This window comes from Ostrea edulis, chromosome 4 (genome assembly GCF_947568905.1).
Source record: "Ostrea edulis chromosome 4, xbOstEdul1.1, whole genome shotgun sequence".
Classification (NCBI taxonomy): Eukaryota; Metazoa; Mollusca; class Bivalvia; order Ostreida; family Ostreidae; genus Ostrea; species Ostrea edulis.
Window position 1 is genome coordinate 39777869 of NC_079167.1, and position 15129 is coordinate 39792997.

The 15129-nt window shown below is 35.4% G+C and overlaps 1 protein-coding gene and 1 long non-coding RNA gene across 3 annotated transcripts in view; one reads left to right on the forward strand and one right to left on the reverse strand.

Annotated features, from left to right (window-relative positions):
• The window catches only part of LOC125671857 (protein KRI1 homolog), a 23409-nt gene extending 17978 nt beyond the window's left edge, over nt 1–5431 (forward strand). Inside the window, exons 16-21 of one of the 2 annotated variants that reach the window (XM_048907833.2) lie at nt 1024–1088; nt 1214–1321; nt 1527–1637; nt 2518–2628; nt 3311–3421; nt 3926–5431. In XM_048907833.2, coding sequence (XP_048763790.2) covers nt 1024–1088; nt 1214–1321; nt 1527–1637; nt 2518–2628; nt 3311–3421; nt 3926–4574 — 1155 coding nt within the window. In that variant the 3' untranslated portion in view covers nt 4575–5431. The remainder of the gene's footprint in view (nt 1–1023; nt 1089–1213; nt 1322–1526; nt 1638–2517; nt 2629–3310; nt 3422–3925) is intronic. The other variant, XM_048907842.2, reaches the window with a different exon arrangement.
• A 121-nt stretch (nt 5432–5552) lies between these two features.
• LOC125671223 (uncharacterized) overlaps nt 5553–15129 on the reverse strand; it is a 43482-nt gene continuing 33905 nt past the window's right edge. The window contains exons 5-6 of the long non-coding RNA XR_008802402.1: nt 6340–6638; nt 5553–6234 (exon numbers count right to left, since the gene is read on the reverse strand). This is a non-coding gene — a long non-coding RNA (uncharacterized LOC125671223). The remainder of the gene's footprint in view (nt 6235–6339; nt 6639–15129) is intronic.

Genomic DNA, 15129 nt, shown 5'->3' on the forward strand with positions numbered 1-15129 from the left:
AGAACCATTGGGCCAAAGATGTTAACATTTACATGAAAGCTTCCTGACATAGTGCAGATTCAAGTTTGTAAAAATCATGGCCCCGGGGGTAAGTTGGGACCACAGTAGAGGATCAAAGTTTTAAATAGAAATATATAGGGAAAATCATTAAAAATCTTCTTCTCAAAAACCACAATAGGAATCAAAGCTTAACATATTATTTATAAGAAAATCTTTATATATGGGCCAAGGTGACTCAGGTGAGCGATGTGGCCCATGGTCCTCTTGTTCAACCTCTCAGTTTGAAAATAAAAGTGCCACATTGAGAGTGGTCACTAGGTGACTCACTGAACTTAGAGGTTAAATGAGTTGTCATAGATTTAATAAACTAGGTGAACACATAAAAATGTTTGTGTTTATTTTCTTGGTTATAATAATTCAAACAAGGTTTGTAAATAGGCCAGATGGGAAATAGTACTAGTATGCAAGTTTTTGTCCAAAGTTTTGTCATTATTGCACATGTTGTAGGGAACAATGGATCGGATGAGTAAATTTATTCCAATAATTAATGTGCCTTGTATCACAAATGTAGCATACCGACAAGTAACTAGCATACAAAAATAAACTTTAACTTTTGTGTCCGAATAGGTTGCAAACATATTCTCCTTAGAAAATTATGTTTTACTAAGATTTTCTGCTTTCTTTCTTCCGTCATTGTTTATAAGTAAGGGTTTTTCTGTAGAAAATTCATGTTCCATATTTTGTTTGGAAAACTATCGAAAGTAGTACGGAGGAGTTCTGTTAATGAGTTTGATTGAAGAGATAAGACGAGATACATACAGGGTTTTATTGTTGTTTTACTTGGGATGGTGTTTCATTGTTTATCAGAGCACCTGTATTTCCACTTCTCACCAACCTTTGACAATGAATTATGAACTACAACCAATTCACTCACTATCTATGCAGATTAGCATATGATACTCAGGTGACTGTTATGGCCCATGGGTCTCTTGTTTAAATAGTTTCCAATTGCTCCATCAACAGATTTTGAAATGCAGAGACAGAGAGTTAAATGCCTGGGTGTCTGTGAAGAAGATGAGTCAGTACAGGTTTGTTACTTGATGGGTTTAGTTGTTTGTTTTTAGTTTGAAGTTCGTTCTGTAAAATGTAACAGCAATTGTTGTAAAATATCTCATTTTCCCACAGATATTTAATACATTTGATCTATTTATAGATCTACTGATGAGGAGGACAGGGAAGTGAAAGTCTTTGAAAGCAAAGGTAGAAATGAGAGAAAGAAGATGAACATACTGCCATCTCTGAAGGAGGAACCTGATGATCAGTAAGTTAAACAGATTCATGTTAATCAGATACATTATACATGTTAAACAGATACATTATACATGTTAAACAGATACATTATACATGTTAATCAGATACATTATACATGTTAAATGGATACATGTTAAACAGATACATGTTAAACAGATACATTATACATGTTAAACAGATACATGTTAATCAGATACATTGTACATGTTAAACAGATACATCAAAGATGAGGAGGACAGGGAAGTTAAAGTATCTAAAAGCAGAGGTAGAAATGAGAGAAAGAAGATGAACCTACTGCCATCTGTGAAGGAGGAACCTGATGATCAGTAAGTTAAACAGATACATGTTAATCAGATACACTATCAATGTTAAACAGATACATTATACATGTTAAACAGATACATTATACATGTTAAATAGATACATGTTAAACAGATACATGTTAAACAGATACATTGTGCATGTTAAACAGATACATGTTAAACAGATACATTGTGCATGTTAAACAGATACATGTTAAACAGATACATTGTACATGTTAAACAGATACATTATTCATGTTAAACAGATACTTTATACATGTTAAATAGATACATGTTAAACAGATACATGATACATGTTAAACAGATACATGATACATGTTAAACAGATACATGATACATGTCAAACAGATACATGTTAAACAGATACATGTTAAACAGATACATGTTAAACAGATACATGTCAAACAGATACATGTCAAACAGATACATGATACATGTCAAACAGATACATGTTAAACAGATACATGTTAAACAGATACATGTTAAACAGATACATGTCAAACAGATACATGATACATGTCAAACAGATACATGTTAAACAGATACATGTTAAACAGATACATGTTAAACAGATACATGTCAAACAGATACATGTCAAACAGATACATGATACATGTCAAACAGATACATGTTACATGTTAAACAGATACATGTTACATGTCAAACAGATACATGTCAAACAGATACATGTTAAACAGATACATGTTAAACAGATACATGTCAAACAGATACATGTTAAACAGATACATGTTAAACAGATACATGATACATGTTAAATAGATACATTATACATGTTAAACAGATACATGATACATGTTAAATAGATACATTATACATGTTAAACAGATACATGTTAAACAGATACATTGTACATGTTAAACAGATACATCAAAGATGAGGAGGACAGGGAAGTTAGAATATCTAAAAGCAGAGGTAGAAATGAGAGAAAGAAGATGAACCTACTGCCATCTGTGAAGGAGGAACCTGATGATCAGTAAGTTAAACAGATACATGTTAATCAGATACATTATCAATGTTAAACAGATACATTATACGTGTTAAATAGATACATTATACGTGTTAAACAGATATATTACACATGTTAAACAGATACATTATACATGTTAAACAGATACTTTATACATGTTAAACAGATACATTATCCATGTTAAACAGATACATTATACATGTTAAACAGATACATTATACATGTTGAATAGATACATTATACATGTTAAATAGATACATGTTAAACAGATACATGATACATGTTAAACAGATACATGATACATGTTAAACAGATACATTATACATGTTAAATAGATACATGTTAAACAGATACATTGTACATGTTAAACAGATACATTATCAATGTTAAACAGATACATTATACATGTTAAACAGATACATTATACGTGTTAAACAGATATATTACATATGTTAAACAGATACATTATACATGTTAAACAAATACATTATACATGTTAAACAGATATATTATACATGTTAAACAGATACATGTTAAACAGATACATTATACATGTTAAACAGATACATTGTACATGTTAATCAGATACATTATACATGTTAAACAGATACATTATACATGTTGAATAGATACATTATACATGTTAAAGAGATACATGTTAAACAGATACATTGTACATGTTAAACAGATACATCAAAGATGAGGAGGACAGGGAAGTTAAAGTATCTGAAAGCAGAGGTAGAAATGAGAGAAAGAAGATGAACCTACTGCCATCTGTGAAGGAGGAACCTGATGATCAGTAAGTTAAACAGATACATGTTAATCAGATACATTATCAATTTTAAACAGATACATTATGCATGTTAAACAGATACATGTTAAACAGATACATTATACATGTTAAACAGATACATTATACATGTTAATCATACATTATACAAGTTTAACAGATACATTATACATGTTAAACAGATACATGTTAATCAGATACATAATACATGTTAAACAGATACATTATACATGTTAAATAGATACATGTAGATGATACTTGTACTTCACTTCTAGAATATTGTAATATCAATTATTGTGTTGTCCTTAGAAGAGAAAGTTTGTGTATTATAGTGTTTTCATTCAGGAGAAGGTACAGACTCTTATTTAGTGAAGTAGTGCATTTGCTATTAAAAATTTGACTCTTGGTGGTGTCTTATTATAGTTTCATACATGTTTCTAAACTTTATGATCACAAAATTGAAAAATCCTCATTTTTCATGCATGACAGGCCGTTTTTTATCTATTTTATGAGGTTGGATAAGAAGGGTGGTGCAAGTTCAATACAGAACACATCTCCAAAGAAAAAGAAACGGAAACTTCCCGAGACCGAAATCATAGAAAGTACAAAAACGACGAAAAAGTATAAAGTAGACACAATGGAAATCAAAATTGAGACCACTACAAGCAACCAGTCAAAGGGGGAGGGACATTCATTCGACAGTGGTAGTATTGAAAAGAATGTGAAGTCTGGTAAGAAAAGGAAAATGATGGAATCCAAAGTGCAGAGAGAAAAGAAAAGAATCGATTCAGAAAGTAAAAAAAGTGATTCAGAAAATAGCGAGGCAGTGAAAAAAAATAAAAAGAAGAAACGTTGTGGTGATAAAGAGAGCTCAGTGCTGGACGTGTTTCACACTGATGCAGGTGACAGACTTTTGGGAGGAACTAATGACAGTGAGAGTCATAAATCTCCCACAGAGAAATCACAAGAAAGTCAGGTAATGAGTACAGATAGTGTGAGTCAGCAGGGAGAAACAGGCATCAGGAAAAAGAGGAAAAACAAGAAGAAAAAGAAAGGTGGACCTCTGAAACTGTCTAGTGAGAGACTCTTGGCTTTTGGAATCAATCCAAAGAAAGTCAAATACATGAACTTCAATAGATTCAAAGAGGACACGCAAAACTGACATTTTTATGCCCCCGAGATCGAAGATCGGGAGGCATATTGTTTTTGTCCTGTCTGTCATTCTGTAATTCTGTCATTCTGTCTGAAACTTTAACCTTGCTAATAACTTTTGAACAGTAAGTGATAGAGCTTTGATATTTCACATGAGTATTCCTTGTGACAAGACCTATTCGAGGGTACCAACATTTTTGACCCCGTGACCTTGATCTTGGAGTTTGACCTACTTTTTGAAAACTTTAACCTTGCTAATAACTTTTGAACAATAAGTGATAGATCTTTGATATTCGACATGAGTATTCCTTGTGACATGACCTTTTCGTGGGTACCAACATTTTGACCCCGTGACCTTGACCTTGGAGTTTGACCTACTTTTTGAAAACATTAACCTTGCTAATAACTTTTTGAACAATACGTGATAGAGCTTTGATATTCCACGTGAGTATTCCTTGTGACAAGACCTTTCCGTGGGTACCAACATTTTTGACTCCGTGACCTTGACCTTGGAGTTTGACCTACTTTTTGAAAACTTTAATCTTGCTAATAACTTTTGAACAGTAAGAGATAGAGCTTTGATATTTCACATGAGTATTCCTTGTTACAAGACCTTTCCGTTGGTATTGAACCTTTAGACCTACTATTAATTTTTTTACATTGGTTGTAACTTCTAAATGGTAAATATTGGAGCTTTCATATTGTACATGAGCATTTCTTTTGACAAGATCTTTCTACTGGTACCAAGATATTTGCCCTTGTGACCTTGGCCATCTTCGCAATTGGCCATTATCGGGGGCATTTGTGTTTCACAAATACATCTTGTTGTTGTTTTTATTTGACAACAATAAATTGTAAATAAGAAAATTGATATTGTATTTATAAGTCACGAAAATTGTATGTGGAATTAATATCCTCAAAATTTGAAGAAAATTGGCAACAGAATTTCATCTCTTTTATTTAAAAAAACAAAACAATACAACCTGTGATTGGGTAATATGCTGTCTAACATGTTCTTTACACACTGGTTTTGACTACTGATTACTCCCTTTACTGATCGAGATACTAATGTATAGGACTTAGGGAGAGGGCTTAAATAGGCTATGCCTGCTGTTCGATCCATTCACTTTGTGAATAAAATATAGTTTAAATAAATAATATAGGACTCATGGTGGGTGTGACCAGTCGAATGGGGATGGTTACTCCTCCTAGGCACCAGATCTCACTCACCCCTGTATGTCCAGGAGTCCGTGTATGCCCAACTCTCTATTTTGTATTTTTTATAGGAGTTATGAGATTGATCACTGTTCATTATCTTCGCCTTTACATGTACATGTTGATATCAAAACCATATATTCACTGCCCTTTGATGCATGAATAACTCTTAATGCATGAATGCTCAGATGCAGATATTGATGGAGAAATAGCAGATGCTTCATAGAGATCTTTTGTAATTGCTGATGCTGCATACCACTATTGACAAATATCTGGTATGTCCAATTGGAAAAAGCATACAAAGGATCATGCAATTTTGAAATACAATCAAACTTTGTTAATTTGTACACATTGGTTCATCAGGCACATCATCTGCATAAGTGTATGGATAACTGACTAGCATCAACTGAGTCCGAGTGAAAGCAGCATCCATATAATATCTTCTTTCTTCAAATCTACATGTAAATGATAACAGCACTTGTGCATGAAAGGGAGTCATGTGGAAATATGACAAATTAAAAAAAATTAAGAAGCTGGTACACATATGCAGTCTCCTTTACCTGTTACATATCCGCTTTGTGCGACACACAAGACGTCCACAGAACGTCACCAACCATCTCTGTTTTGCACCTGCAACCCTCCCCTCAGCCCAAGGTGACCATCCATTATCTGCCCTCTCCTCCACTTCTTCTGGTGGTTTTTGGTCTTCCTCTTTTTTGTTTGCCTTCTGGTTTCCAAGAAAGAGCTATATTGCAATCATTGCTGCAATCACAAACTCCATTATTGTAGCACAAACCTTTAGCTTCTGTGCTCTGAGAATTCTGCCTTGATGGTGTCCTCTGGCAACAGGTTCCACAACCTGATGAATGAAGGAAAGAGTGATACCTTGTAGAGTGTTCTGCTGTAAGTAACTATGTACGTGGCACGCATCAGAAGAAAGTAAGATGGCTGCTATAGAATGGACTACACATTGTGGTTATGGTTTTCAATTGTCTATGGTGCAGATAGCTGTCATCCGAAGTAACCTCTCCTACCATAATAATTAGGAACATGCTACAAGACACTCAGCAGATCCCAAGATCATGAAACATCTTCAGCTGAAGTCAAAAATCTAAAAACATGATTGAAATTCTGATTCAAGACCAATTTCAGGGCCAGTTTGAAAACGCGGCAAATTTCTGGCACCCTCAAACTAAGACGATAGAGTCAGTTAAGCAGCTAGCTTGTTAATTACCAAAACTCCCAAGAGGTTTTTAGCTCACCTGAGCTGAAAGCTCAAGTGAGCTATTCTGATCACTGATCGCCTGTTGTCTGTCGTCTGTCTGTAAACTTTTCACAATTTTGACTTCTTCTCCAGAACCACTGGGCCAATTTCAACCAAACTTGGGCAAAAGCATCCTTGGGTGAAGGGCTTTCAAGTTTGTTCAAATGAAGGGCCATGTCCCTTTCAAAGGGGAGATAATCACAAAAATGCAACAATAGGGTGGGGTCATTTAAAAATCTCAAGAACCACTGGGCCAGAAGAGCTGAAATTTACATGAAAGCTTCCTGACATAGTGCAGATTCAAGTTTGTTAAAATCATGCCCCCTGGGGGATGGATGGGGCCACAAAAGGGGATCAAAGTTTTACAAATACTGTAGAATCATTAGAATTCGTGGTGGCTCAATTTTCGTGGAATTCTTGGGTACCCCTCATCCACGAATTTACATTCTCAATGAATAAAGAATTATAATTACATTCCAGAGTTATCTTTCTTACAAATATATAAATCCACAAAAGTACGTCCCCACGAACCCGTAAAAATGCAGCAATCCACGAAAATTGGCCCCACGAATTTAAATGATTCTACAGTATATAGGAAAAATCTTTATAAATCTTCTCAAGAACCACTGAGCCAGAAAAGCTGATATTTACATGAAAGCTTTCTGACATAGTGTAGATTCAAGTTTGTTCAAATCATGGCCCCCGGGGGTAGGATGGGGCCACAATAGGGGATCAAAGTTCTACATAAAAATATGTAGGAAAAATCTTCTCAAGAACCACTGAGCCAGAAAAGCTGAGATTTACATGAAAGCTTCCTGAGATAATGCAGATTCAAGTTTGTTAAAATCATGGCCCCCAGGGGTAGGATGGGGCCACAAGGGGGTATCAAAGTTTTACATACAAATATAGGGAACATCTTTAAAAATCTTCTCAAGAACCTTTGGGCCAAAGAAGTTGACATTTACATGAAAACTTTCTGACAGTGTAGATTCAAGTTTGCAAAAATCATGGCCTGCAGGGGTAGGTTGGGGCCATAATAGGAACTAAGGTTTTACATGCAAATATATATGGAAAGTCTTCAGATATGGGCCAAGGTGACTCAGATGAGCGTTGTGGCCCATGGGCCTCTTGTACTAACCACCACCACCCCCTTTCAGAAGTAGCGCCAAAGGTATGATACAATACAACGAAATATGTTGTTGCCTTCCTACATATGCTTTCTGCGTTACGGTTCCCTGATTATTTGTTGCTGTACATTTAGCTAGCTTCTGGTGGTGGCTATCTCTTTCCTATGGATGTAATAAAAGGTTGACCATTTTTTTTGCCTGGAGTTAATCTGCATTGGCCTCAGTAGAGTTGGTTGTGAATAGGAGACTGTGTTGTCAATGAAGCGCTTGGCTTGCTTTGCAGGTCCTAAATGACAAATGGGGGTCATTTTGGAAGTTACGGGTGTGATTGTCACGAACTTTTCCTCTACAACGAAATTGTCTTTGGATAAGCTCCGGATCTAGTTAGATGACAGACTGTGGCTCTCCATAGTGCTGGAGTTCACGAAGAAAGCGTTCGGTGGAACCTTGTTAAAAGCCTTCAAGAAATTTAGGCATAGTATAGGAGGATTGCGCTTATCTGGCTTGATTTGTATATCAGTATATCACCATAGCGAGGTTAAGAGCCGTAACTCATGAACTCTCTCTTCATGTTGGAAGTCGGCTAATTAGAATATATAATTGCGTTCACGGAAAGACATCACGTGGTAAATGAACACAGTTTGACTGTATAGTGTTTAACGTCTATCGAGAATTTTTCACTCATATGAAGACGTCACCATTGCCGGTGAAGGGCTGCAAAAGTTAGATCTATGCTCGGCGCTTACGACCTTTGAGCAAGGAGGGACCTTTATCGTGCTACACCTGATGTGACACGTGACCTCGGTATTTGCGGTCCACCACATTTAATCGCCTTTTACGACAAGCAAGGGGTACCGAGAACCTATTCTAACCCGAATCCCCTCAGAAGATAAAACCCTTTTAATTACTTTTCGTAAAACCGAGCACAGGTACACGTATAATGGTTAATTGATTGATTATTTATCTTTTCCGCCACACTAAACAATTTTTCAGTTATCTGGTGGCGCCCAGTTTTTATTGGTGGAAGAGAGAACCCAGATACAATGTACCTGGGAAGAGACCACCGACCTTCTAAAAGTAAACCGGGAAACTCTCACTTACCGGTGCGAGCGGGATTCGAACCCGTGCCGACAGAGGTGAGAGGACGTGTGATTTTGAGCGCGATGCTCTAACCACTTGGCCACGGAGGCCCCAAGTTGACGATGAGGAAGCTGAAATCATCCCGTTTGTCATATAATTGAGTTGTCAGTTTTCCGTTAATGTCTACTTTCAGTAAAATATCTGTAAGTATGAAGTAGAAATGGACGACTCTGTGGTGTCTTTTATTTCGAGCTCACAGGGATATATCGAATCGACATATCAATGAAAGTTATCATTGTTAATAGACAAAACGTCGTCGATATATCTAAATGTCGAATTGAAGGCCACAGCAAGAAATTTTTTCTTCTCACGTAGAAGTTTTTGAATAAATTCTGTCTCATATGAATATAAAAACAGGTCAGCTAACAAAGGAGTACAATTCGTGCCCATGGGAATTCCAACATACTGTTGGGAGACCTGATCACCAAATACCACGAAGATATTGTCAATGAGGAACTTTTAGCATATTTTTTATTTCGACTTCAGAGTAATTGTGCGTAGAATCGGAGTGTTGTTTAACAAAGTAATTTTTTGGATGACTGATCACTAGATATGAATATTTTTGTTTTCCATTTTTGTTGAAGAAGCAACTGTCTATGATGTCAAAAAGTCTAGTCTTTAATTTATCGTGAGGAATGGTCGTGTAAAGTGTTGAAAAGTCATACGTTTTGATGTTATTGATTTGGGAAAAGTTTTGCGATTTCAAGTTTACTAAAAGTTCTTCGAATTTTTTAGAATCCACATTTGATCTTTCCACAAAATTCATAATAGAGATGAAGTTCTGTCGCCAATTGAAAGAACAAGGTTTTCTTTATTTAGGACATGTTTCTTCTTTTGGATTTGATAAACTCTCTATGAACTCGTTTATCTTGTTTTTCCATTGCTGAATTATTATTACAAAATGAATCACCATTAATGTTTGCTCATTCAGGCAGTTATTGTTTTAAGGTCACCTTAGCTAAGCTTTTCCCACCCACGTCACCGTTTATCGGGTACTATCAGTACTTTGATTCATTAGGGGAAAGACTGCACTGACGGTTAAAGTAATTCTAGAGGAATTCATTATGAATTGATCTGACGCAGATGATAGTCTTGTGTATTGAATCATTTGGGATGCATTAACACCTTATTCTGATGATAATGAAGTACTACTACATAGTTATGCGACATTGACGACGGAGAAGCGACATCACCCCGTTTGTCGTAAAGTTGAAGTTTCTGTTTGCCGTTAATGTCTAGCTTCAGTAAAACATTCATATATGAAACAGATGTGGAAGATCCATAGTGCCTTTTATCTCGAGTTCACTAAGGTATATCAAATCGACAATGAAAATGAATATATTAAAAAATAAACGTCGTGGATGTATTTAAATGTCGAGTTGAAGACCACAATCAGATATTTTTTCTTGTGCAGAAATGTCCATATGTATTATAAGTGTGATGAAAATAGAGGATTGTCCGGTACATGTCCGTGAAATTTGCATATTTTCTGCCTTTTTGACAATATACTTCTTATATATCATCATATCTTTTATGATTAAATCAATTCGTACTGATTTGAGAAACTATTCCAGGGTGTAGTGAGCCACCTTAAGAACTAATGATTGTCGATTTTATTTTATTTGATAAAATGGCCCTATCAACCACAAATAAGAATTTTAAGATGTTTGTAGTTAAGCCACCACTATTCTGGTATAGACACAGAATGTCATTATAAAGTGCAAATTTTAATTGTAGAATATTTTTAGAATTTAACCAACAATTTCCTCTTTTGCAAATGAAAAATGTTTGCGCCTAGGTTATGTTATATTGTAAATTTTTATTCAGAAATATATTTATACCTTCTGCATTGATGGAGAATTATAAAAAATTCTGCATTGATGGAGAATTATAAAAATTTAAATAAAACGGGGTCATGGGGATTGTTGTTGAGTTACAGTGTTTTAAATTTGACCTTTTTGCACTTACAATCTACTTTTGATTTATTCGTACGGATATACTTGTAGATACGTTCATAAACAGGTAATAATTTCACGATCAGTGAAAATAGATAGCCCTACACTGCTGTTGATGCACGCCATGACTGGGAAATCGACCTTTACCTAAACAGAAGATAATGTCTGAATCCATTAATTGGCTTGCCTACCGTGTTGGTATAAATCACGGGGGACGTTGTGGCCAGGTAGACGTAACATGGCGTATCCATCGTAAGACTTTGTGAATAAAAAAGAATTAACATGAAAGCGTAAATTTTTAGACTATTTCGAAGTTGAAACTTGACATCTGAATCAGAAATGAGATAATATGGAAAATACCCTGTGGCATTCTAATTTGTAATTTGGCGACGTCATTTGTCTCCCACATGCGTGTCATGGCCTTTGTGTAAACATGCTTGTTTCGTTCAATTAATTACAAAGCAGGGATGTGGTTGGTTTTCGCATAAAAGGAAATATTTCTTCAACACCTTTATATACGATGGTAAACAATGTGGAAGAATAGTTGGGGTAATTCAAAAATAGAAATGACATCTTTCATACTCTGGGGTGTAATGTTTGGTCTGGTGTGGATGTGCAATTGTTTCCCAAGAATCGGTGTACAAAACAACACCATACAAGAAACCACAACGGATTCTGTGAAGAAAACCAAATGTATCAACTTCTGCATGTTTCACAATTGTAACTACGGAACATGTTTGCAGGATCCGTCAAATTGCAAGACTAGGTGCCATTGTTTTGAAGGTTTTTCGGGAGCCCAGTGTGACATTCAGCTTCATACCACATCAGTTTCACCGGAAACAGAGTTATCAAGAGACAACAACAACCAACATCAACCGGCAGAGATGAGGACCAACATCGGACAAATATTTGCGGAAACAGCAACTCTAGATGTGTCACAGACCGTTGGTGATAATTTCGAGGTATACAACAGCTTAGAGGAATGTGACCAAAGGTGTAATAGGGGATTTTGCACATTAAACGAAACCTCAATTCGATGTATTCCAAAGAATTGTCCTAAAGGATTTGCCTGCGCTAATGGAAGATGCGAATACAAAAATGACAGATCATTCAGGTGCATTTGTGCAGAGGGATGGGTTGGTGATTTCTGCGATTCAAAATGCACTCTCGATTGTGGAAAACACGGAAAATGTGTTATGAATCATGGTACTAATACATGTGTTTGTGATTCTACACATACCGGAAAGCTCTGTCGAACTGAAATGCCAAATATGACCACATTACCTGAACAAAAGAGCTATCAGTACCTCCAGGAGTGCAAGCAAGATTGTACAGACCTCTGTATTCCTCTGAACAATTCCTTTTACTGCCTGCCAAGTGGAAAGAACTGTCCACGCGGGTTTCCTTGTCTGCACTATTGTTATGCGGGAAATAATAATATGATGCGCTGTATTTGTGAGCCTGGGTGGACAGGGGACATGTGTACCCGACAGTGTAGTCTGAACTGTAGTAAGCACGGCTCTTGTTATGTAGATAACACGGGAAGGCAAATGTGCTTGTGTGACTTTAGTTATAGAGGGAAATCCTGTGAACAAAAAGTGTTAGGTGAATGAAATTCTAATTGAAGAGATGGGCTTGCGAAAATATCCCAAAAAATCTTTAAGCTAAATAATTCCATTAAACAATTGTGAATTTGAACAGGGTTTATTTTGACATTGTGTTTCATCCGTTAATTTGTAATGCTGTGAAATGTTGTTAATTAAATCAATATAGCATATTACAATGTACATAATTCATTTCCATGCCTGTTAGAAGCACCTCTTTATGCAATTCATTGTAGGAGTTATGAAATTGATGACTGTTCATTTTCTTCACCTCTTCATTAATTATTACATTACGTGATTAAATCAAAACTAATCCTATATTCTAAATAATATAATCCAGCAGTTATCCGATGTACAAGATTGAAAAAGATGAAGATAACAAACAGAATCTTAGTACAATGCACTGTGTAGTACATCAAACTTATTTTGAGTTTAATGATGCTGAGATTTATTACGTCATAGTACTGCTGATACCGTACATGTACATTTCATGTCGTTTTCTAAAGCGCGGGTTCTTCACGTTATTGGTTATGATGATGGTCAAGATTGGTTCTATTATTATCCATTTTTTGATTTGTAACCGTCTACATGGAATATATTTTCAATAATACTTTTCATTGAGTTTCACTTTTTTTAAATACTATCATTCATCAATAAAGGTAGAATAATATAATCTTTTTTTTTTTTTTTTTTTTTTTTTGGTGTGGCTTGTTTTTTGTAGATTTCGGTACATCGAATTGTTAGGTTATAGAAATGTTTATTCATTTCAGATCATATATTCTAGCAATGCCCTTTACTCCAAGGTACATCTTTTTTCTTTAAATGTGAAAGAACAAAGAAATGGACTATAGAAATACGCGGGTGACCGTGTCAAACTCTTTCACTTATATAAAATTTGTATAGGTGCGTAATTTTCAATGAAAGCTTGTGCATTTTTTATATCATTATTCCTTAACTTAACTTCTTAAAAGGGTACACTCATGAAATTGTATGCCCGCCAAGAATCGCCTAAAGACAGTGAAAATCTGATCAAGAAACTGTGCATGTTTGTTTTATCGTTTGTATGTATTCGAGAATTGTTCACCCATGTAGAGACATCGCCAGCTTTAGGTGAAGTGCAACAAATTTTAATGTATGCAAGACGCTCAGGTCCGTATTCTTTTTCGTGATAAAGCCTACCGTTTTAAGGTCATATCAGAAGGAACCATGACCTTCATTTCTAGTACCGGAGCATTCACTATAAACGGCAAGGAGGCATGACAAACAAACATACTAGTATCCTCTTCTACTGTATAACAGGTGGGAAATCATAGTGTATCACCGGTCGACCATCCGAAATATCACTTGTCTGATTGTAGTGTATCACAAGTTGAACATCCGAAATATCATTTGTCTGATTGTAGTGTATCACAAGTTGAACATCCGAAATATCACTTGTTGGGTTCTAGATCACAGGTTGAAGTTCATAAATATCACTTATCTAAAAATTATGCAAACTGTCAGTAATCGTATATTTCGTCATTTGGTTTATGTGCGCAATCACAGTCCACTGTATTTTTCAAAACATCGCAAATATATGACAATCGTTGATTACAGTGTTTTGGAATTGATTTATTCGTTTGTTTGTATGTCAGTCCCAGTCAATGGAAGGAATGAGTACGAGTTACCTGCCCATTCATAAAATCCTTTACAAACATGGTTACATTGCTGGATGCTGTAAATGTTCTACCAAGCCCCTATCTTTGCTCCTCACGAAAATATCAACAGCTATGAAGGAGAAACTTCACACGTACTGTGCCACAACATATGGCAGAAATGGTGTAAATCAAATGGGGATTATAAAAACATTCTAAAGAACTCTTAGTAAATTCCAAAATCACAAAAGTTTTCTCAAATTAACAACATCAAAATGTATGACTTTTCAACAGTTTACACAACTATTCCTCACGATGAAATAAAGACTAGACTTCTTAACTTCATAAACAGTTGCTTCTTCAATAAAATGGAAATAGGAAATATTCCAGTCTAGTGATCAGTCATTTCAAAAAAATTACAATGTTGAAAACCACTCTGATTCTACGCAGAAATACTCTGAGGTTGATATTGAAAAGATGCCCGAGTTCCTCATTGACAATGCATTCGTAGTTTTTTGTGATAATGTCTTCCAATCGTCTTTTGGAATTCCCATGGGCACGAATTGTGCTCCTTTATTAGCTGATCTGTTTTTTTATTCTTGCGAGGCAGAATTTATTTAAAAGAT